The 21,889-nt window shown below is 34.8% G+C and overlaps 3 protein-coding genes, 1 long non-coding RNA gene and 1 other non-coding gene across 8 annotated transcripts; 4 read left to right on the top strand and 1 right to left on the bottom strand.

The window, feature by feature from the left end:
* Positions 1-259: 259 nt before the first annotated feature.
* LOC121175207 (trihelix transcription factor ASIL2) lies at positions 260-1,186 on the top strand. The gene has a single exon (XM_041017552.1). It carries the CDS (start codon positions 260-262, stop codon positions 1,184-1,186), a length of 927 nt encoding a protein of 308 aa, XP_040873486.1.
* A 4,217-nt stretch (positions 1,187-5,403) lies between these two features.
* Positions 5,404-11,133, top strand: LOC100777126 (F-box/LRR-repeat protein 4). Of its 4 annotated transcripts, XM_014778245.3 has the most exons (5): positions 5,404-5,590; positions 5,707-6,113; positions 6,324-6,509; positions 10,603-10,650; positions 10,771-11,133. In XM_014778245.3, the coding sequence occupies exons 1-4, from the start codon at positions 5,405-5,407 to the stop codon at positions 10,604-10,606; spliced, it is 783 nt and encodes a 260-aa protein (XP_014633731.1). In that variant the 5' UTR covers position 5,404; the 3' UTR covers positions 10,607-10,650; positions 10,771-11,133. The 4 variants fall into 4 exon arrangements, with proteins under 4 accessions (XP_014633731.1, XP_040873406.1, XP_014633730.1 ...); XM_041017472.1 differs by lacking the exons at positions 10,603-10,650; positions 10,771-11,133 and adding an exon at positions 7,219-7,929; XM_014778244.3 differs by lacking the exons at positions 10,603-10,650; positions 10,771-11,133 and having other exon boundaries at positions 6,324-7,929.
* A 944-nt stretch (positions 11,134-12,077) lies between these two features.
* On the top strand, positions 12,078-14,359 carry LOC121175183 (uncharacterized). Its single transcript, XR_005892418.1, has 2 exons — positions 12,078-12,636; positions 13,765-14,359. It is a non-coding gene; the product is annotated as an uncharacterized lncRNA (long non-coding RNA).
* MIR1514A (microRNA MIR1514a) lies at positions 12,414-12,512 on the top strand. Its single transcript, NR_048622.1, has one exon. It is a non-coding gene; the product is annotated as a microRNA MIR1514a (primary transcript).
* A 4,505-nt stretch (positions 14,360-18,864) lies between the features above and the next one.
* On the bottom strand, positions 18,865-20,232 carry LOC100776594 (probable galacturonosyltransferase-like 4). The gene has a single exon (XM_003528616.5). It carries the CDS (start codon positions 20,163-20,165, stop codon positions 19,113-19,115), a length of 1,053 nt encoding a protein of 350 aa, XP_003528664.3. The 5' UTR covers positions 20,166-20,232; the 3' UTR covers positions 18,865-19,112.
* Between the last annotated feature and the right edge of the window lie 1,657 nt (positions 20,233-21,889).

Below are 21,889 nucleotides of genomic sequence, written 5' to 3'. Positions count from 1 at the left end.
ACTTAGCCAAATATAAAATATTAAATTGATTTATATTTTTGATTGAATGAATGAAAGATGAAAAGGAGGTATGTAATGTGTGGGTGTGGTGTGAGTGACTTAAGCCCACATGAGCCAATGAGCAGCGTCCAGGTCAGGAGTGGGTGCGTGCTGTGAACGTGGCGCACGTTAGCCCTTTCCCCCAGCAAATCGGTGGTGCCCTCCCTCCCTCCCTGGTCCTAGCCACTATGTTACCCACTTTCCCTCAAGCCTCTCTCCCATGGCCTCCTCTCCCCCTCCTCCCGATCCCCCCACTGCCGTCCCCCTCGCCCTCGTCCCCATCCCCGCTCCACCCTCCTCCCGCCGCCTCCCTCCTCCCTGCTGGTCCCCCGATGAAACCCTCGCCCTCATCGACGCCTACCGCGACAAGTGGTACTCCCTCGGCCGCGGCAACCTCAAGGCCACCCACTGGCAAGAGGTCGCCGACGCCATCGCAAGCCGCTGCCCCAACGCCTCCCCTCCCAAAACCCCCATCCAGTGCCGCCACAAAATGGAGAAGCTCCGCAAGCGCTACCGCACCGAGATCCAACGCTCTCGCTCCCTCCCCGTTTCGCGATTCAACTCCTCCTGGGTCCACTTCAAGCTCATGGACTCCATGGAGAAAGGTCCCTCCCCTGTTAAACCCGAAAACGTTTCCGATAATAGTGATAACGATAACGAGGATGATGACGATGATCAAGATCTGTACCAGGAGATCAACCACAACGGCCACATCAGGAGCTTGAACAAGATGTATAGGAATGGCTTTCCGGGTTCTGGTGCCGGTTCCGGTGCTGGTGGGTTTAGGATTCGAATTCCTACTGGGTTGGGTACGGTGCAGCCTGGATCTGGCTCCAAGGTGTTTGGGAATCAGAAATTCAGCCCCAATTTGAATCAAAACCCTAACCCTAATCTCGGGAATAAGAGGGAGAGGGACCCGGTGGGGGAGTTAGTGGCTGCGATTAAGGTTTTGGGAGATGGGTTTGTGAGAACGGAACAGATGAAGATGGAGATGGCGAGGGAGATTGAGACCATGCGGATGGAGATGGAGATGAAGCGCACTGAGATGATTCTAGAATCGCAACAGCGGATTGTGGAGGCATTTGCCAAGGCCATTTCGGAAAAGAAGAAGAAGGCCAAGACTGTGTCGTCGCCACAACAGCCTTAACCTTTGTTAAGGTCTCAGTAAGTAAGATTCTGGTATTGTTGTTTGTTTAGATATTGCTTTGATTCTGCCACTGTTTTTTTTTTTCTCCTGTGATTTTAAGTTTATCAGTGTTAGGTTGATGCTGGATGAATCGTGAATGTAGTAGTAGCTTTAGATATTCATTTTGTAGTCTTGTCTTTTTTTATGTTTAAATAAAACCAGAGGACAGAATCTCTCTCCAGAATGGTTTGTGAACTTGAGATTTATTACGCGTAAAAAAGAGAGTTATTAGACATGCCTTTGCCTTGTTTTAGTGTTTGTGGAGGATTTTATGCAATACACGAGCAACTGTCCTGGTTAAATGGTTTGGTTATGGTGGTATTGATGTTTAAAAAACATTAGCAACCTTCGAAGATCCCATCTTAAAATAAGAATATGACGAATTTATCATTGCTAGTCTTTAAACGCAGCAAGTATGGACTCTTGCCAGATACATATCGTGAAGTTTTCTAGATTTCCCGTGAATATTATGTTTTTTCCCATCGTCTGCTGGGTACGTGCGTCTAATGTTATGGTATGGGGTAGAATAAATGCTCGAGTGCTTCAAAGCAATAAATAAATATCATGTAAGTATATGTAGTTGGGTTTGAAAACAGGCCAACGCCCGTAACTTCAATAGTCTAACGGCTGAGATCTTATGGTACAAATTATAACAATTTATTCCCATGGATAGTTTTCCTAAAATCTATTAATAATGCATTCGTCTCTATGAAAATCATCACCCAATAAAGCATCACTATATTTGTGTGTGTGTGTGTGTTTGGGGAATATGCCATGGTTATTGTCGGCTGTAGCACGAGTTTATGTATGAATATTTGCAAGTTTTGTCTGTAGGCTTGTTGTCCTCTCTTGTAGATGTTTCTCCCCGTTTCAGTGCTATGATTTTCTTTGGTTATATTGTCTGCGACACGAACAACCTGCTCAAAGGGTTTATCTATGACGATTACATCGTGGCCTGAGTCACACTATATATCCTGATTACTTGATATACTCATTCCTTTCATCTTAGCGTGCTGGGACGAGTTGTTTAAATTTATTTGTAATTTTAATACGTGATATTTTAAGCTTATTTTTACAAGAAAACACTTAGTTCTTTCATAAGATTACTTTTAAACTTGTTTTTATTATTTGTTAACGTTTGAAATTAATACAAAATTACTGAAAAATATTATAAGTTTTATAAGATTAATATAGAATTACACATAGTTAGATCAAATTAGTTTTATGTATTTCAACCTTTTTTAAATCACTCAATCGTTTGTGAATTGGTGTTTTGAATGTATTAAATCTAATCGGAACTAACTCCTTTGTAGCCTCACTATAATAAGTAGGAAATATTCGAAGATACCCTATTCCTCGACAGTGGTGACAAGGAAAATTGTATGTTTACTGTTGGATATAAGTGGGATATATCAATTGTGGGAATTCTTACATTTTTCTCTGGTATTTTCATGTTTCTTTTAACTATCTTCTAATTTAATATTATATGGTACTTTTGTTTTTGTGTGGAAATATTTTTAAGGTACATAGATCATGACACCTCTGCCTCCTTGATATTGTATGTATGCACTATGCAGGGAACCCCGATATAACATGATTATATCGTGCTATCTTTTGTCTTTTTTCTCTCTCACCTTAATAAATGTATAGTGTTGGCATTTCTTGGGAGTGATGTGCTTGAGCTTTTCCTTTTTCTCCTTGTGCTCCGCTAGCAACTAAGTAGGTGGTATAAATTGAACGATGTGAGTAGGCTCGGCGGCAAATATACGAGTTATGTTGTTTGCGGTATCATGCAACTTTCGGCCTTTGAATAGAAAATTTTAATTAGAACATTTACATAAATTATTTCTCTTTTCTCTGACAAATATAAGGTAATTAGTAAGCAACTTGCTTTTTTTTTTTTTAACAGAAATAGAACGGTAAGGAACTTGTTTATCCTTCAATAAATCCAACTTGCAGACTTGAATGATAATCTTGTTTTCTTTTTTGACAGGGACATGAATGATAGTTACAATACAATTTAATAACGATTTTCTTTTCATAATTCTTCTGGGACAACTTTTGTGTTACTCTCTTTGGTTTGGGAGAGTTTTTTTATTTTCAAGTTCATAGATATAAAAAATAAATTAATTAAAAACTAAGATAAATATAAATATATAGGGTCTTTTGGTGTAGACAAATATATAGTGTCTAAGATATTAATCACTTGTGTTAGGTGTGAATAATTATAATGGGAAATTGTTATCGATGAAGTGACTCATTTACAGAATCGCTTAAGATAGTTGATCAGAGCCGTTAAATTTTTGTGAGATAAGCCACCTTCTTGAAGAGCCTTCATCGTCTAATTGCGTGAGGTTTATGACCACCGTCCATCAACCTCCGGACAGCCAGCTCCACCCCAATCCCTCTAACCTCAGTCACCAGCTTATGGTTGTAGAAGTGTTGGTCATGCACCCCAGCGCTCACAGCCTCCACCGTAGAGTTCCACCCCGCAGTGCGTCACCAACGCGCCGATAGCGATATGAAATCGTGACCCGATCCCGCATGCAGTCTCGTAAAGCTGTTTATCCTGGAAATCACAAAGGCTCCCAAAGCATATGCACACCACCCAGTTCACTCGCTTCGACACTCGTGCGTACTCACCACGCTCTTCTGTCCCCTCTCCGCTTTTTCATCATCGCTTCTTCTGCAAATTTCACGAAATCATTATCATGCAAATTAGCATTTCTCATTTTAAAACCATCCAAATATACGTGTGTGTTTTTCTATGCAGATTGTTGATGTAAAAAACATGAAACTAATTGTAGGTTTCCAAAATTTTAAAAGTGCTTAAATATGTATTGGGTGGATGATAAATTAGTAAATTTTATTTTAGATTTCTAATATTTTTTTTTTCGTTTTAAGTTTCTAATAAAATAAAATAAAATATTTTTTATTCTTATTATTTTGTGTTAGTACTCCTTCTAACATGTCAGTTTTTTATTTAAATTCTTATAATATTTTGTTTATTTTATATTAATTCCTTTGCTCAAGTTAGAATGTCAGCTTATATATAAGAATGAGTTGATTGAGGTAAAATCTTACAGGAGTTAGGATTCCTTATATATAAGTATTTTGATTGCACAAGTTGTTAGGTCTATTAGATGCCACTAGAGAAGTCACATGGCTATATGTGTTTGAATATTTGATTGGTTTGAGTTAATCGTTTCTAGTTTGATATATTAAAAAAATTAAGGTGACACTTGTAAGGAGTGTGAACATTTAATATGTTATTCAACAAATGGAGAGAGAATGAAAAAAAAGAAAAAAGTATAATTATGATAGGATAGAAAAAAAGATAAAACTAAATGAAGAGTGTTGGTAGGTGAATAAAATTGTAAGTGATTCATATATATTGCTAAAAAGTAATTAACATTGTATCATATTGAAAAATCTATTGTTAAAATAAATGACATTGATTTTAGGTTTTTTACACAACAATTACTTATATATGATAAATATATTATCTTTTTTTTTATAATTTTTTTAAAAAAATGATATTTTTGATAAATTAATTGACGGTATAATTTTTGTTTCAATATACTACTAAAAAAATTAAAGAAACAAAAATCAGATGTAATAAGTGAAAAAGATGTCTCACTAAAACTGCAACGCAAGTGGTAGGGTGTGAATAGCGTGAAACTGGATAATGATCTGGGTTAGGCTTTTGAATTTGATGGTGTATTTAGCAGATGGTGTTGTTAGTAAGAGTGAAAGCCGAAGGAATGGCGCCGCATCATATCCCTCATCTCAATGAATCAATAGACCAAAAACACACCGCTTTCCCTTGCACCAGCACCGATCACGCAATGCGAGGCCACGATTGGATCAACACCTGCTTTCCCGACGACTTAATCGTAGAAATCTTCTCCCGCCTCCACTCCATGTCCACCCGCGACGCTTGCTCCCTCGTCTGCCGCCGCTGGTTCCGCCTCCAGCGCCTAACCCGAACCACCCTCCGAATCGCCTCCACCCATCTCTCCTCCCTCCACCGTCTCCCCACCCGTTTCTCCAATCTCAGAAACCTCTACATCGACCAAAGCCTCTCCATTCCCCTCCACCTCGTCCGTCCAATCATTCTCCTCCCATTCTTACATCTCAATTTCAATTCCAATTTCATTTTTTCTTCTCCAGGGGAAAATGCTACCGAACTACGAAGAGGGCGATCTTGATTTTCTCCGTTTATCAGATGCTGGTTTATCTGCTCTCGGCCAAGACTTCCCCAAGCTTCACAAATTGGGCTTAATCCGGTGTTCCAGCGTCTCTAGCGATGGCTTGACACCCCTAGCTCGGAAATGCACCTCTCTCAGAGCCTTGGACTTACAAGTAAGCTTTCCCTACATGCTTAATTAATCACCACTGATATTTAGATATGCATTCCTTCAATGTCTACAAATCTACACTCCATATTTGCATTTATCATTACTGAGATTTGTCTGTAGGTTTGTTATGTTGGGGATCAAGGTCTGGCTGCTGTTGGACAGTGTTGCAAGCAGCTTGAAGACTTGAATCTGCGATTCTGCCATCGATTGACTGATACTGGTCTGGTTGAATTAGCCTTAGGTGTGGGGAAGTCATTGAAATCTCTTGGTGTGGCGGCTTGTACCAAGATAACTGATATCTCAATGGAAGCTGTAGGATCACATTGCAGATCCCTCGAGAACTTGTCGTTGGAATCTGAGACCATTCATAATAAAGGGCTGCTTGCTGTGTCCCAAGGATGTCCGGCTTTGAAGGTTCTAAAACTGCACTGTTTTGATGTTACAGATGATGCTCTGAAAGCTGTAGGCACTAACTGTCTGTTACTGGAGTTATTGGCATTATATAGTTTTCAGAGATTTACTGATAAGTGTGTGAGCCGCTCTACTTCAAATTCATTTTTTTTCTTACCTTTTTATATATTTTTAGACTCGTTGAGCTTAGTCCACATTGAAGATCCTTGTTTAAACTGCAATATTTTTTTTGCGCACACGGGAGCATAATCTATTCTCATATGCACACACTCTTTATAATTCTTTCAAGATTTTTTTTCTTTTTTATAATATTGTCTTATATCCAGGGGGTTGCGTGCCATTGGGAATGGATGTAAGAAGTTAAAGAATTTGACTTTAATTGATTGCTATTTCATAAGCGATAAGGGTCTGGAAGCAATTGCTACTGGCTGCAAGGAACTTACACATCTTGAAGTTAATGGATGTCACAACATTCGAAATTTGGGGCTAGAATACATTGGGAGATCTTGCCAGTATGTTTTTCTTTAAGCTAAATTACATACAAAAATGTTATGAATAGTGCATGCATCTTACTCTGTTAACAAAGTTGGAACCAAGAAATTTAAATTAGTGGATCCAAGTAATTTATCAGGTTGAATGTTTCCCTAGAATCATATTAATGCATTTGATCTCTCTTTAAATGGCCACTCAATAAAGCCTCTCAGAAAGTAGACGTTTTGTTTATAAGGTGAATGTGCCAAGACAATTGTTTGACCATAGCATGTGTTTATTGATGCTCCACTGAGGTCTGTTTCTGCTTGTTCTGCTTGATGATTGATTGTGTTAACACACATGTAACTTCAGTAAATTTAGTGGAATAATGATATTACACATTCTTAGAATTTAAAATTTTCCAGAATTTTAAATTTTCTCGTTCAAACACACTCTTATATATCCGACCTTGAGCCTTTTTCCTGTTTTTGATTTGTGAATATACAAAAAGCTGCTAACAACTCAGTCTAATATTATGGGTCTGAAAGATGAGGCTAAGTATAGGGTGCCTGACTTTATAGGAGTTGTAACATGAATATCAAGAGCGCAGAAACCATAAATGTAGTTTACAATAGCATGGTCTATAGGTAGATATAAAAAGAGTATTATGACCCTCGTATTGATTTAACACTTTGGGGAGAAATCTTGTTAAGCAAAACTAAAGCTTTGTTTTTATCTTATTGCTCCAAGTAATAAGCCACAATTGTTCGAGAGATCTTGTTCTTGGAACTTGGATTCTTTGTTGAAGTAGGGATTTGCGCATGGTTTCTCTAATCTCTTCCCTTTCTATTGCTCCCGTCACCCCTCCAATTCCTGCCCCCTTACCCCTGATGAGTTACCTGAGCAAGTCAGTTTTCTTTCTGGTATAACGAGAAGGTCAATGCAACCTGAGCAATGCTGTTCTGGAATATGTTGTATACAAAAATTTGTGAATGTTATACCACTCCAACTTCTTTGCTGAAGTATACAATTGTGAGGATGCGGATAGTTTATCCTATCATATAGAGATTGTTGCAAATTGCTCTAATACATAAATTTGATGAAAAAAAAATTTGTGATGTTTATTTATTTCCTTCTGTTTTTTATAATTTATTTATTCATGTAACTGACCTAAGATAAAACTTTACTGTTGTTGTTGTTTATAATTTATTTATTTATTTCTGTAATCTGCACCACCCTGCGTTCAGGTCTCTGTTCTTTTTTCTCTTTTATCCTTTTAAAACAGCAGAAGATTCTCATTCAGTTGAATGTGGGAAACTGGACATGCAGGTAGTTATCTTATTAAGAGGCAGCTGCTCTACTATATCATGGAAAGTAAATAAATAATAGGTGATTTTTTCGTCAAACATTAAAATAACTGTTTTTTTTTTTAATAATTTAAAGATTTTTTAAAGATTAAAATGACTAATAATTGATTCGATGTTTTTATAACATGAATATGCTTTATACAAAAAAAAATTATGAAGATTTAAAACTCCATTTTAATAATTATAAAGTATTGAGCAGTTAAAAGAAATTAAAACTCCATTTTAATATCTATGACTGATAAACAAATTTCAATGCTTATTTTTAAAATATATTTGTAATTATACATAAGGTATCGGACATCAGTGTTAGTAACATCTTAAATTGAGTAAATTTAGAGTAGTTTAAAAATAAAAGTATTTTAGAAAATAAATTATGATTATAACTATTAACATTAATACATTTTCAAATTTTTTATTTCCAGTGTATCATATTTTAAAATTAACAATGGTAAGATCCGGATTCCATGCAGTTGGAGGAATTACGCATTCACACATTCAGACAATTAGAACTGTCTGATAAAGATCCTAAGGTTCATAAATTATTTTAGTCAATTAAACTTAAAAAACATCTTTAAAATATTAACCGTATGATTAAATCAAACGGTCCACATTCATGATGGTGTAAATGCCATTTCATCCTGGTAACTATATTTTATAAAACATACAATTTATCTATATATAAATTCACTTAATAAATATAACCCAATTGATAACATACATTTAATAATAAAAAAAACAACTCAACTACAACATACTTTAAATTTATGAGAAAAAATTTGTACTCAATTCTTGCAAAACACATATTTTAGAAGGATACAAAATTTTGAGTGTATTGAAACTTCGAATCGAATGTTAGTCCTATGGTGGATTTTGTAAGCCCTAATTACATTGTAAAAAAAATAAATCATAATTATATTGAGAAATGGATAACAGGCCAATCACTGTTAATATCTGCACCAACTGAAATTAAATGACCTTTAAATATTTAATTTCATACTCGTTTTGATATCGATTATAAGAAAACAAAAGATATATTTTATACTTATTAAGAAAACTACTTAATTTATTAAATTGAAATATTTTTAATTAAAAATAAATATTTTAAAATTATCTTTTATTGGAATTTAATATTAAATATTTTGTTATCTTATTAAATGAAAAACATTTTAAGAAAAAGATTCATTAAATAAATAAGGTATAAGTAACTTGGATTTACTTGAATTTGAGAGAGAGAAAAAAGAAACTGCTATATTCGGAGGAGTAGTTAAATAAAACAGAGAAACTGCTATATTCGGAATCTGAGCAATATGGATTCTCAACAACTTGGACGCCATCTCCTTTTCCTTCCATTTTCCCTCAACTCAAACTCCTAACATACTTTTTATTATTCATTATTAGGCCATAATGGTTTACACATTATTCAATTAAACAAATCTCACTCTTGCAATCACCATGTCAGTTTCCACCAGCAAATCCTGCTTCTGTGTAGGGAGGGATTTGCACTAGGATTTGTCATACGCAAGAGCAATTCAACTCTGGGATCGGATTCTTGGGTGGATGATCCCATTACTCGCCACATCATCAGTCTTTACATTAGCAAAGAAGAGGAGGTAGATAAGAATCTATTGTGCACCAAAAGGGCCTTTACAGTATACTTATTCTGCCATTGGTTGAGCCTAGGCATTTAAATGCATATGCAAGGTTGTGTAAAAGACCTGATTGTGGAGCTGCTCTTGGTATGAATGATGGCCTGTCTTCCCTCTTACTGGATCTTCCATCAGTAACAGGGTATGCCACTAACATTTGGGAATCATACTTAACAAGAAAATTATCTCTTGCATGCAGGCTTAGATTGGTTAGCTGTTATTAGTATTATAATTTTGTTTTTAATTGGATTTCTCATTTATTTATTGGGTAACTCAATGTAAAAGCGATTTTGAAAACTTGTATGAGAACATTACCTCATTTTGCTACAGAATGCTATATAGAATGAGGTTTTGTTCAGCTTGTTGGCAATGTCATGGCCATTGGACTCCTTTCCCTTTAAGGTTGGGGTAGAGGGGGAGAAAAAATAGCTTCTGTTTTAATTTATTTTGCATATGTGCTCGTTGTATTGTTTGGAAATATAGAAAGCCCCTAATCATTGCACTTAAAGCTTCTTCTATGTGTTTTTTTTATTTTTTATTATTGTTTACGGAATTGATTGCATTTGCATTACCATCGCTCCCAAGAGAGCTTGTTTACAGTATTGATGGTACTGGGGTCTTACTTTGAAGTATGTACTTTTAATCATATATCCCATGCTACTTTTGCCTTTAATTTCACAGGGCATTTATGGTAGCACATGCCATTGGTGACATAATTACTGGTGACACAGTAGAACTTGAAGTGATTGTAACTGCAGCTCCCTCTGTTGGAGGCCTGTTTGATTCACTCACTGGTAGTATAGGCATCTCTTCCAGGGCAAAACCTGTTGCCCTTCCCATTGCTTCTTCCTCCCCTTTGATTTAGTATCACAAATTTATGCTATTTTAGTATAATGGATTATAAACTTATGTTTCCATGTCTTTTGGTTGTTACACAACCATTTCTTGTAGTTTATTTATCGTACTTGTCCTCTTTACTCCATGAAATCTCTAATTTTTACTTCAAAGGATATATCAAGAAGAGGACTGATCGACCATGCTCAATTCTTTATGCTTTGCAACTCTCTTCCTATTCCAGTGTTCCTTATGTTGTCCATCTGATAATTTGCATATTTTTGTAGGTGAGCATCTATCCAGCTGTAAAAGCACCTATGAAGTTTTCAACTCAGGTATTTGTTTACTAGATTTAAGCGAACCCCACTGAATATGGCAAATCTCTTAAAAAAAAAATTTCCTTTAAGTGTCAATGATATCTGTTCATGTCTTTTATTATTTCTGGTCATAACCAGGTTACTTCTGGGGACTATATTATGTGGAATACTCTTGGAAAGTGCCCACATGTTGCCACAATAAAAAGGTAAGTATGAATGGCCACCGATGTAAAGAAAACTCTGGAATGATGTACTTTATTCGCTCCAAGTATTGTGGAGACACGATTGAATCTTGCTCCCTAGTGGCTAATTTAGCAAATAATAAATGTTTTTGGAGTTGTAATTGGGGATGGGATTCGTTGACATGAAGTGGAAGTCTTGATAAACTTACACATGATCATATCTTATACAATGATTAAATTTATATTGTGATTTATGAGAAGTTATTAAAGGAGTAACCGTGCAAGATTGCAAACATTTGCACATTTCATTTGGTGTAAAGTTTACCAAAGAATCCTAGCATTTTCCATATAAAAAAAAAGAAACTTAGCATTTATACTAAATATTTTTTTTTATTCCGTAGGAAATAAAATTGTCTTGCTTAATAAATTTTCCGCCCACGTTATGAAATTCACGTTAAGAATTTGGTTTTGTGCGTTAAAAATGATATGATTTTGAGGGACTGACGTTTTGATGGGGTTTGAATTTGAATTATAGGTAGGTATATCTATTAGATTTTTTTTTATTTGTATTAAAATTTATTATCTATCAATTAGGAACAAAGCATTGTTTCTGTCAAGAAAAAAAAAGAGCATAGTTGAATAGTAATAATGAAATTTTTCGCCCGATAAACTATTTTAATTTAATTTTTAAAATTGCACTATTACGTAACTACTTAAATTTCTCATAAATTTTCGTTATTAGCTTAATTTTTAAAAGTGTTCGAATACAATACAAATACTGAAATCTAATTGGTTGTTTTTAATTAAGAAATTTTAAAAACAAAATCTTTAACAAAAATAGAGGCTCTTTCAAAATAAAATAAAAAATAAAAAATAGAGGCGGTGAGCGGATATAAATGTTTTCATGCGTGGACCAATTCGCACCAAGTGCATTCTCCTTATGAGAATGAGGGACATTTGAAATTCGATGGAGTAAATAGTCTATAATTTTTATAAGTTTATTCAGTGTATTTTATTAATCAATAATTTAGGGGTGGTTTATTAAAATAAATATTTTTAAATTTCTTTTTTAAAAAAAAAATTAATTTTAAAGTCAATTTTTTCTTACAATGATATTAATATGAGATATTCATTGTTATAAATTATGATTAATCTTTTATAAAGAGATATAAAATAAATATTTTTCTTTTAATATAATTTATTTTATACTTAAAATTAGAATCCTTAATTATTAGATGAAGGAGAGCGATGAACTTAGACACAAATGAGCATGTTAAATAGTGGTTTCATTAAATTATTATTAATATTTATCTAAAAGCACACGAATTGAAGCTAGGGCTGACGTGATAAAGACGGGATGAAGCCTATTTATTTTGGTGTTATGCGGATCTGGAAATCAACTAGCCGAACGAAGGAAAAGAAAGTTAGATCTGAAAGACAAGAGTTTTAGGTTTGTGGGAGAAGAAGAAGAAGATGAAGAAGAAGATGAAGAAGAAGATGAAGAAGAAGATGAGGCGCCCTTGTCCTCTTCACTTGAAATCAAATTCAAGACCGCCTTGCCTTCCTTCTCAGTACATTCCATTTCGAATGGAAGCAGGGCTTTGCTATTTTCATTTTTAAAATAGGCATTGGGGTCCCTTCTTGTTCCTCCTTTTCCTTTCCTATCCCAATGCCTATTTTAAAATGAAAACAACGATACACTGTTTTCGTTTGAAACTATTGTTAAGGAAGATAACGCTGACGAGTTCTTCAATTTGATTTTAGCTGACGGGGACCTTTTTTTATTCATCCACAGTCTCTGACTCTATTACGGCTAAACAAGGTTTTCTCCATTCACTCCTAATTTTATGGGCTACTCATTTAATTTGTGTGTGTATGTTATAGTGATGCACAGTGTCAATTGATTTTCTCTGATGGACTTTTTGCCCAAGGGAAAGGTGGGGAAGGGAGCTTTTTATTTGTTCCTCTTTTCTATCCACCCTCCCCAAATATACCCTAGACTTGAGAAGTACACTTTTTCTTTTCTTTTCTGCTTGCCCCTCTTTCTTCTTTAACATTTTTTTACATTTATTGCAATACTGTGGATCAAACATGCTAGTTCAAGGGAATACCATTTGTTGGAAATATGCTAGTGCTCTATCTTCTAGTCATGGAGCAAACTGAGAAAAAAAAAGTTGTACCGTTCGAGATGATTTCTGGGGAGTGAATACTTCCTATTAATATTACTTGCCTGCATATATACCTTTGCAGTTAAACGGTATTGAAATTTTCTGCTCTCATAATGTGTTTTGTTACCATTTAGTATTAGAGTAAGCTATTGTTTTAGTTTCTTAAAATTAGAAAAATGTCAACTAAATTTCTGAAATTGAAATTTATTAATAGTAACTCACTGTTCGTTCCATTATGGACTATGATAATAGTAAGTTATAAAATTTAAAAATTACTCTCATATGAACTAAAATAACAATAAACATTTTTCTAATTTTAAAAATTATTTGGGGTATTTTATGTGCTACAACGAAAGCCTCTTGGAGTTTTGTATACGACATGGAAATAATTCTGTGTCAAAGGAAGGTTATAAGTGTAATATGGCAACAACAAAAGCTTTATGGAGTTTTCTGTAACATTAAAGATAATATTCATGGTAAGGACAAGTTATATGTAAATTGATTTGTCTTTTTTTTTTGATGAATTTTCTATATTTTTTTGCTGAATGTAAATTGATTTGGCTTGTGCAGTTTATAGTTTTGATTTGATTTCAATTGTTTTGTTGTTCTCTTCGAAAGAACTCATTCCTGAGAAGTATAGGACCTGTTTGTTTATTGTTTTTTTGTTTTAAAACAAACAAAAAAACTCGTTTCATAGTTACCTGTTTTCAAACTCAGTTTTATAAATTGAAAAACATGATTGAGTTGTTCTTGTTCTGCTTTATACCTTTTTGTTCCCAAAGTAAAGAAAAACACGGAGAACAAAGGATAGGCATCCTGTATTTTGGCTTCTCCTCCACGCCCTCTCTCTCACTGGAACCTGACATCTATCACCTGCTTGTTGCCACCTTCGTTCTGCTCAACACTATTCTTCTTGGCATGTTGCAAGTGTCGGTGAGAGCTTGGCTATGCTGGCAATGTTGGTTTGTTGCCGCAGTGTTGTGTTTGCATTTTGCAGGGTTCAAGAATTTGATAGTGGGATGGTGTATGACATTTGGACTGTAAATGAAATATTAGAATTCGTCTGTTACAAATTTCTCTCTTTTAGTGTCTTGCTAACCTGATGATAAAAATTGACATTTATTTTATTGTAATTGATCACTCAGCTACGAATGCAGGATACGTGGAGAACTAGCAACTAGTGTGAAATTTCAGACATCTGTGGGATTTCGAAGTTACCCGGATTTCGTTTTTTGAACTGGTTAACATTTGTTTGTCTTTTGGAACAGAAAAACATAAAGCTGTGGAAAAGATTAACATTTTTATAATTATAACTTGGTCTGTTAATTAGGGATGTAAGTTTTCCAGGTTCAGTTGAGTTTAATCTAATTTACAACCCAACTCAATTTTATGTATAACTGGTTGGATAGTCGAGTTGAATAATTAAAAAATATTATAAAAAAGAAAAAAAATCATAAAAATGATTGCTTTCTTGACTGAAATCAAAGTATGTTACAGAACAAAAAGATAACATTGATGAATCAAATCATCATTACTCCGATGCTTTCTTTATTTAGCTTAAAATATGTTACGCGATTAACTATAAACCAATATAAGCATTTTTTTTTTGGGGGGTTGGGCAGGTTCATTAGGTTTGAAGCTTGTTACTCAATTATAATTGGATGCACTTGATAAAATTCAACACAACCTAATTGCCCAAATGTCTAACTCAAATTTTCTTCCACTGTAGATGGTATAAGAAATTTCCTTCTCTTCAAAGTAATTGTAGTCTTAGTATTTGAAAAAAAATTCAAATTGACCAGCGTTGTTAGTTTTCAATGAGATATTCGAATATTCGTTTTAATTTTATCACTAATAAATATTATTGTTTTGAAATACTTAATATATAATATAATATATTTATTAAAATTAAAAAAATAAAGATATTATAGTAAAATTATTTCCTAATAAATATTATTTTCTTAGAAAATTTGTTTTTCTTAATCTGAGTGTATATCTTAGATATTGGTCATTTTAGGATGAATGAAGTATATATTGAGCATTTTCATATGCTTAATCCGTCCATAATTAGTTTTATTATTTATTTTGTGCTTTGGGCCCTTTCTTCAAGACAATATTTAAAGAAACTTGAGAAGTCTAAAAAGTAGAGAGGCTCATTGACAAGAATTCTAATATTTTCAGAATGAACATAACAAAAAAGATTACAGAATAGGATAGATAAAGACAAATTGCTTGCTCAGCCAGTTTGATCATCAGACTCCTATCCAACAATTGGAGCAACTACCAACTATTAGAGTTATATATGGAAACCAATGACAGAAGCTAATAGTAAACTAGCAGTCACATAAAGTCAGTAGTATATCTATCATTCCTCCCTCAAACTAAGGGTTGCAATGAAAATATGCAGTTGTGATGAGTAAAATTAAAAAAGCCTGACATTCCCACACCTTGAGTTTGTCTCAAAAATCAAAATTGCTGAAATCTTAGCCTAGAGGTTTGGTGAGAATACCAACCGGTTGATTTGATGCTGGAAGAAGACACATGGTAAGTGACTCTTAAGTAAAAGAAAATTGACTGAAAACCAAATTTATTTAATTTTTTAAGAATAAAAAGAGTTATTTAGCTCAAAGAAAAACTTGAAAAGAGAAAAATCACATAATTTAAATTAGAAGAATTAAAAGCGTAATTAAACCTTTATTTTTAGTTCTGTTATACATTAACTCTAATAGTTGGTTATTAGTTGGCTTGAACCAGCTCCAAGAGTCTGTCTTTACATATATTTGTGTTGAAATCTTTTCTATTGTATGGTTTTGAAAACAATATCAGAATTTTTATCAAAGAATTTCTCTTTCTCCTCTTTCTTGAGCTTGAAACTCCTAGTTCGACCGAATGCCTGCATCATCCTCCTTTCTTGGTATTCCTAAGTTCGGAACAAAATTTCCTTAGATTTCTACCATGTGTGAAAGTACTTGTGGGTCTCTCGTTCGATAGTTGCCATGAGTGAGTGCATTCAATAACTTGAGTACGAAGTGAATCAGAAAGTGAGGAAAGAAGCCAAGAATGCAAGAGCTGATCTTGTTCCCAACGCATATATGCATCACCCACAATTCCACAAACTCGATCGTTGAACATCCGAGTGGGGTAAACACCGAGAAAAACCAAGTTAAACCAGACTCTGTGATACCAATTATTGTGCAACCTAGAGAATAAACACAAAAACCATTTTCAATCCACGAATCTTACTCGTTGATACAGATTTGATTGGTGCTTCTCTTGAGAAATCATTGGAAATTATTCTTGTCGGAGATATCGTATGCTGTGATGCCATATAACCAAAACAAGTGAAACACCATTGATGTATATTTTCCTTCTTAAGAAAGAATTGCTTTCATATTTGTGACTTGGCTTAACCCTTTATGATTGTCTGCAAGTTTGTTTTCTGTTTATATTTCTTGTGTATTGCAGAAACTTTTCATCAAACAAATGAGATCATTGATGTCTATAATATTCCCTCTTCTTTACCTTTGGTAATATTCCGACTGTATTTATAGTCATTTCAGGTTTCTTGTCTCCTCACAAGGGCTGCCATTTATTGTGGATAATGCAATGTAACTTCTGCTCTGTGATGTATTTCCTTGGAGATAGTCCTGTTTCTCCCTTCTTGAAAGTTTCGGTGGATGAAGGCATGTCAAAAGTACTCGTGAAAAAACTTTTGAGAAAATTTCATGCGTCCATGTTTTCTTAAAATGGGAATCTGTCCTTGCAGCTTATTTCTCCTGATGTTTATGTACAATGGGAATCTGTCCTTGGTTCCAGTATTATTTTTTAGTGATGTAAAATATTTGATTTGGCCATAAATATACACTTTTTCATGCCAAGTTGACCTATTCTGATGTACTAATATTTCTTAGAAAGAAACACTACTAATCGCTTGACCTATTCTGATGTACTATTTCTTAGAAAGAAACACTTCTCCGACCAAAAACTACATCTACTTTGTCCTGGCATATTCCACTTGATAGATTGGATCCTAGTCTTAGCATATTCAAACTTAAAACTTGGTTGATTGGAAAGTAATCACGTCAAAGTGCATATTAAAGTCTCTTGGCCGGTCTTCGTATAATTACAAAATGTTTTTTTTTATTGAGATTGGTAGGCTGGGAGCACCTCTTGCAACTAAGGGGCAAAACAGTCCGAAAGCTTGCCAACTCCTTCTGAGATGTAACCAGCTTATTTATTATTTATGCAATAAACAAATACTTAATTCACAAAGGTCAATAAAAACAGGTAAGTTAATTAATTTTAATTAATAAATCATAAATTTAAATTTTATTTCAATAATTTTTAAAATTAAATAATTTAAGTGTTAGATTATTTAGATAATATGAAAATGCATAATTATTAAAATGTTTATTCAGGTCAATAGGCATGCCAGGCATGTCATCCTAGAGTTTAATCATGTCAAAGCTTTTATGTGGATCAAGCCAAATCTTAAAGCAAAGTCTATCATAAACAATAGGCTAAACTCTTTTATCTTTTCAACAAAAGTCAGGTTCAAGTCTACCGACGTGTGTCATATTTTCATTCCTAAGTTCCATCCTAAGACTTAATCAAATATACAAAATTTTATTTTGTTTAATAAAATCTACCAAAATCAATTTTTTATTATTATTAAAAGCTGTTAAAAACTTTGACTTGTTCAAATCAATTATAATTATAATTATACCTACTCTGTTTTGGTTTCATTTGTAGAAAGTCCCTTCCCCAACTATTTCTACCCTCATGTTGAGGGATAGCTTCCTGTAATGTTTCTTTTTATTATTCCAATGAAGTAAAAAAAAAAAAAAGACTACATAAAAAATTATTTATATCATATAAAATTTAAAAATTCATAAATCAAATGAGCTTTATGCAATTATACTTGTAAAACATATTCTTAGAAATTTTCAAAGGAAACCTTTTGGTTCTTTCTAGTTCTTAAAATTGTTTTAAATGGTGTTATTGAATTACTTTTTTCTTTCTTTTCTTTTTAAAAATAGTTCTTTAAATCACTTTACAAAATGATTTTTTTCATATAAAAAAAAGCATAATCAAATCCACCTAAACCACTATAGGATTGATATCGATAAGAATAATGCTTTGTGAACACTCAGTACATATGCTAGATATAATAAGTTATAAGACATGATAAAAGAAAAATAAAAAAAAATATTAAGTGAGTGCTTATTAGCATGCCGTTAGTTTAAATAAAATTGAGTTAAATTGTTTAGACAAAGTGTCAAACTAATTGGAAAAAAACATTCTATTCAAGGTGATTAGTGAGATTATTAGATAAAGATTAATCATAATTAAAAAAAAAAGTATTTATGATATTGGAGTGTTGATTTATCGATGTTATAACATAATGATGATAAAAAGAAAAGAGAGTGTTTTGGACTGTCCACTTATCAATGTTATAATGACCTTATTATATGGAACCTGTACATTACCTTATTATATATTTGATTGAAGCACACTGCTCGCGATCGAACTGAACCTGTGCACTAAGAAGCAGATCGAGGAAATAAAAACCTGTTAGTATGATCTGATAAAATCTAAATTGGAACTATGATGGAACCTAACAAGACTTGGCAAGATATGCCATGAGCCAGAGGCAGAGCCATGGGTTTCATTTGGCAAATTTTTTATCCGCTTAGCCATTGTATGTTAGCCCATGTCCATCTTATCACTCCAACCCTTATGCTCTTCTTCCCCAACCACCAAACCACCTTTATGACTCCCAAAATAAAATTGAGTGCTACAGAAAAATGAAGAAATGTTTACAGTGAATGACACCAAAATTGGGTACGCATAGTTTTGCAAATTAAAAGTTGTACTGTTAGCATTAACCCAACCAATACACAATTTTCTGAGTTTTACATTTGTATATTGTGATGCTTCTAAGATCACTACGAACCAAAAGAATAAAAGAATACTGAACCCAAGAAAGGAAGGAAAAAATGAATTTACAACTCCAGTGCTTGGCTACGATGATGGAGGTTTTAGCTAGTTCCTTTCTGGTCAGCCAAATTTGAGTTAGAAAACTTAAGGAAAGAAAGAAAGAAAGAATTCTCTTGAATCCCCGTTGGTTTTATTCTTCAAAAAAGTGTCTAGACGAGCGATATAGATCATAAGGAGCCCATAGATGATCGACGATGCATGGCTTCCTAGAATCTAACCTCAACCAGGGTTTACCCTTCCCACTCCAATGCAACAAACTAATGGGACCAGGATGCAGGCTCCTACATTTTCCTTCAAAGTTATCTCCGCCCAAGCCATGCTGGTTCCATCTATGATCAACCGCTTTTATGTTCCCTGCCAAAACCAACAGAAACGGCGGAAGAGACCCCAAATGATAGATCCTCTTCTGCTGCTTCTGCACCGCCATCCACTCCTCCACCTTCTCCGTGTACCTCTCCTTCCTCCACGTGTCCACGTCCATCACCATCACCCCCGTGTTGAAATAGCACGGCTTCCTTCCCTCGAACGTCTTGGCCAGAACCGGGTCCGACCAAAAATTATCCGTGAAATACAACGTGAAGTTTGCATGGCAATATTCCGGCGCAGCCACCAGTTTTCCTTCCATGTCAACACCCCAAAGCTTGGCTATGTCGTCAACCACCACCAGGTCAGAATCAAAGTATATGACGCGTTTCACGTCTTCTGGTATGGTATCGGCGAGATATATTCTGGCGTAATTCAAGGGCTGGTCCAGGGCCTGCCGAATGGACTTGGATATCTTGCCGCGGACCCTGTTGGAGTCAAAGCGATAAATTTTCATGTTGAGGTAAGGGAAGGTGGATCTGATGCTGGAGAAGAGTTCGGGAGCGTCGTCATGGGCGGAGAGGAAGTGAAAGGCCAGGTTCTCCGGGCACGTGGAATGTTGCAGAATGGAGAGGACCGCGGCCATGGTGCCGCGGAGGTAGTTGGCGTCGAGGGTCATGGCGACGTTGATGGTGTCGGCTGGGGAGGAGCCGCACTCCTCGCCGTTGCGGAAGGCGGGGGCCTCCCGGAAGAGAGGAAGCTCCGGGGAGGGACGGCGGACGAGGCCGAGGCGAATGGCGGAGGAGGCGGCCGGGAGGAGGAGGAGGAGGAAGAGGAGGGACAGGAGGCCAATTAGGGAGGTGGAGCTCCGAAAGACCATCCTGTCGGAATGTCGTGTATGTTGATTTGCTTGTCCTCAACACAATCCTCCTGGGTCAGAGAATATAGCGAAGAAGATCTGATATGAATGAGAGAGAGAGAGAGAGAGAGATGGAAATGAATTAATCAGTACTGCGTGCGTGCGTGGGATCAGATGAGATGAATGCGATCCACTCAGATACAGATTCTGAGGAAGGGAGCAACTCTCGGGGCTCTCTTTGACTTTGACTTTGACTTTGGATTGACTATTTTAGAAACCTCCAAAGTTAAATATAATCTGTCTAATAACAATTAATTTAACTTGCTCTCTTCTTTTCTTGGAATGGTCTTTTCTTTTTTTATAGCTAGTAACATTAGAATTTAGAAAGATCTTGGTCGCATGACAGGGTGAACATTGTTGACTCTCGTAAGGGTCAATATTGTCTCCAGAATTCAGGAGGAAACAGATTTTATACTTTATTTTACCTTGCATCTATTATTTGTTCCTTCTTATCTCTCTTATTCACCCTATAAAAAGAAGTTAAAAAAATAAGTAGGTTATGTATAAAATAAAGATCCGAAAAAAATGAAGGTTTGCTATTTATTGCATTGCAATGCAAGAGGCGAATGCTCCTTCTAAGTTATAATAATACCACGTATATATATCTCAAGTGACTTTAATTACTTCATTTCTTTTTCTTTCTTTTGGTGAGAAATGGGGGCTAGCTAGAACCCCAACATACAAATATTATTAAAAACTAGAAGGAAGAGAAATTGAAACTACATCAGCTAACACAGGAAAAGAGATAAAATCTGTAATAACAACAAAATTCTACCCTGTAAATTAATATGATTCCATGAGCAAAGACCTCCTCTAACAATGAAAGCGTTCACGTACAGAGATAGCATGCACCTCTCCATGCAATATCCAAAACAAAACTGAGCCCCTTCCTCGTCACACCTTGCTTCCTTTTCTTCCACATCAAGTATAGGCTTTACTTTTTCAATAGTTTCAGAAAAATTCCTATCTTTGTATAGAACTCAAAGAAAGAAAAACCTGCGTTTTCCCACTTGGAAGAGATCCAGGACCAGGCTCTAAATCGAATAATTTCCACTGCTTCCGGAAATCCCACAACACCATCTGTAAAGATCACCTTGTTCCTTAAGTTCCTGATAGTCCAAACCACCCTCCATGCCTTTGTTGACCCCTTACCCAACCATGGGCAGTTATGGTTAACGAAAGACTCACGAAGGTCATGATGCAATACCCACTTGACACCTAGCCACTTGAAGCGATCATACCAAATGGTTGCCAAAAATTTGCATCCTTTATAATTGAAAAAAAATCTGCAAAAATGATCTGATCCTGAAGAAAATGGGAGTTGACAGCAATCACACTATCACAGCATACCATGTTGTCACTTCTTTTCAGCCACGAGCTAGACAACTTAAAGCCAAAAATTTGTTTAATGGGCAAAGACAAAATGACTTAGAAAAGATTTTGATTTGCCTATCATTAGTTTACATTTGATATATGTCGGGCCTCGGACCTATATTTAGTAACATAATAACATATTTAAACTATTTTTTTGCAATGACATATAATGTGATATATTTAAATATATGTTATATCATTAATAAATAATTGCAAGATTTATTTTAATTTTTTTAATTTTTAAAAATTAAAATTAAAATTCATTATATACATAAATTGAAACATAATTTACTAAGACAAAGTACATTTAA

The sequence above is a fragment of the Glycine max genome, chromosome 7 (assembly GCF_000004515.6).
Source record: "Glycine max cultivar Williams 82 chromosome 7, Glycine_max_v4.0, whole genome shotgun sequence".
Taxonomy (NCBI): domain Eukaryota; kingdom Viridiplantae; phylum Streptophyta; class Magnoliopsida; order Fabales; family Fabaceae; genus Glycine; species Glycine max.
This window is presented reverse-complemented; position numbering and strand designations above follow the sequence as displayed.

Excerpts from the sequence above, each read along its gene's own strand:
- LOC100777126 (XM_041017472.1), top strand. The coding sequence starts at position 5,405 with ATGCTACCGAACTACGAAGAGGGCGATCTTGATTTTCTCCGTTTATCA. Across the intron at positions 5,591-5,706 it reads TCAGAGCCTTGGACTTACAA|GTTTGTTATGTTGGGGATCA; the intron begins GTAAGCTTTCCC and ends ATTTGTCTGTAG. Across the intron at positions 6,114-6,323 it reads TTTCAGAGATTTACTGATAA|GGGGTTGCGTGCCATTGGGA; the intron begins GTGTGTGAGCCG and ends TCTTATATCCAG.
- LOC100776594 (XM_003528616.5), bottom strand. The coding sequence starts at position 20,165 with ATGGTCTTTCGGAGCTCCACCTCCCTAATTGGCCTCCTGTCCCTCCTC.
- LOC121175207 (XM_041017552.1), top strand. The coding sequence starts at position 260 with ATGGCCTCCTCTCCCCCTCCTCCCGATCCCCCCACTGCCGTCCCCCTC.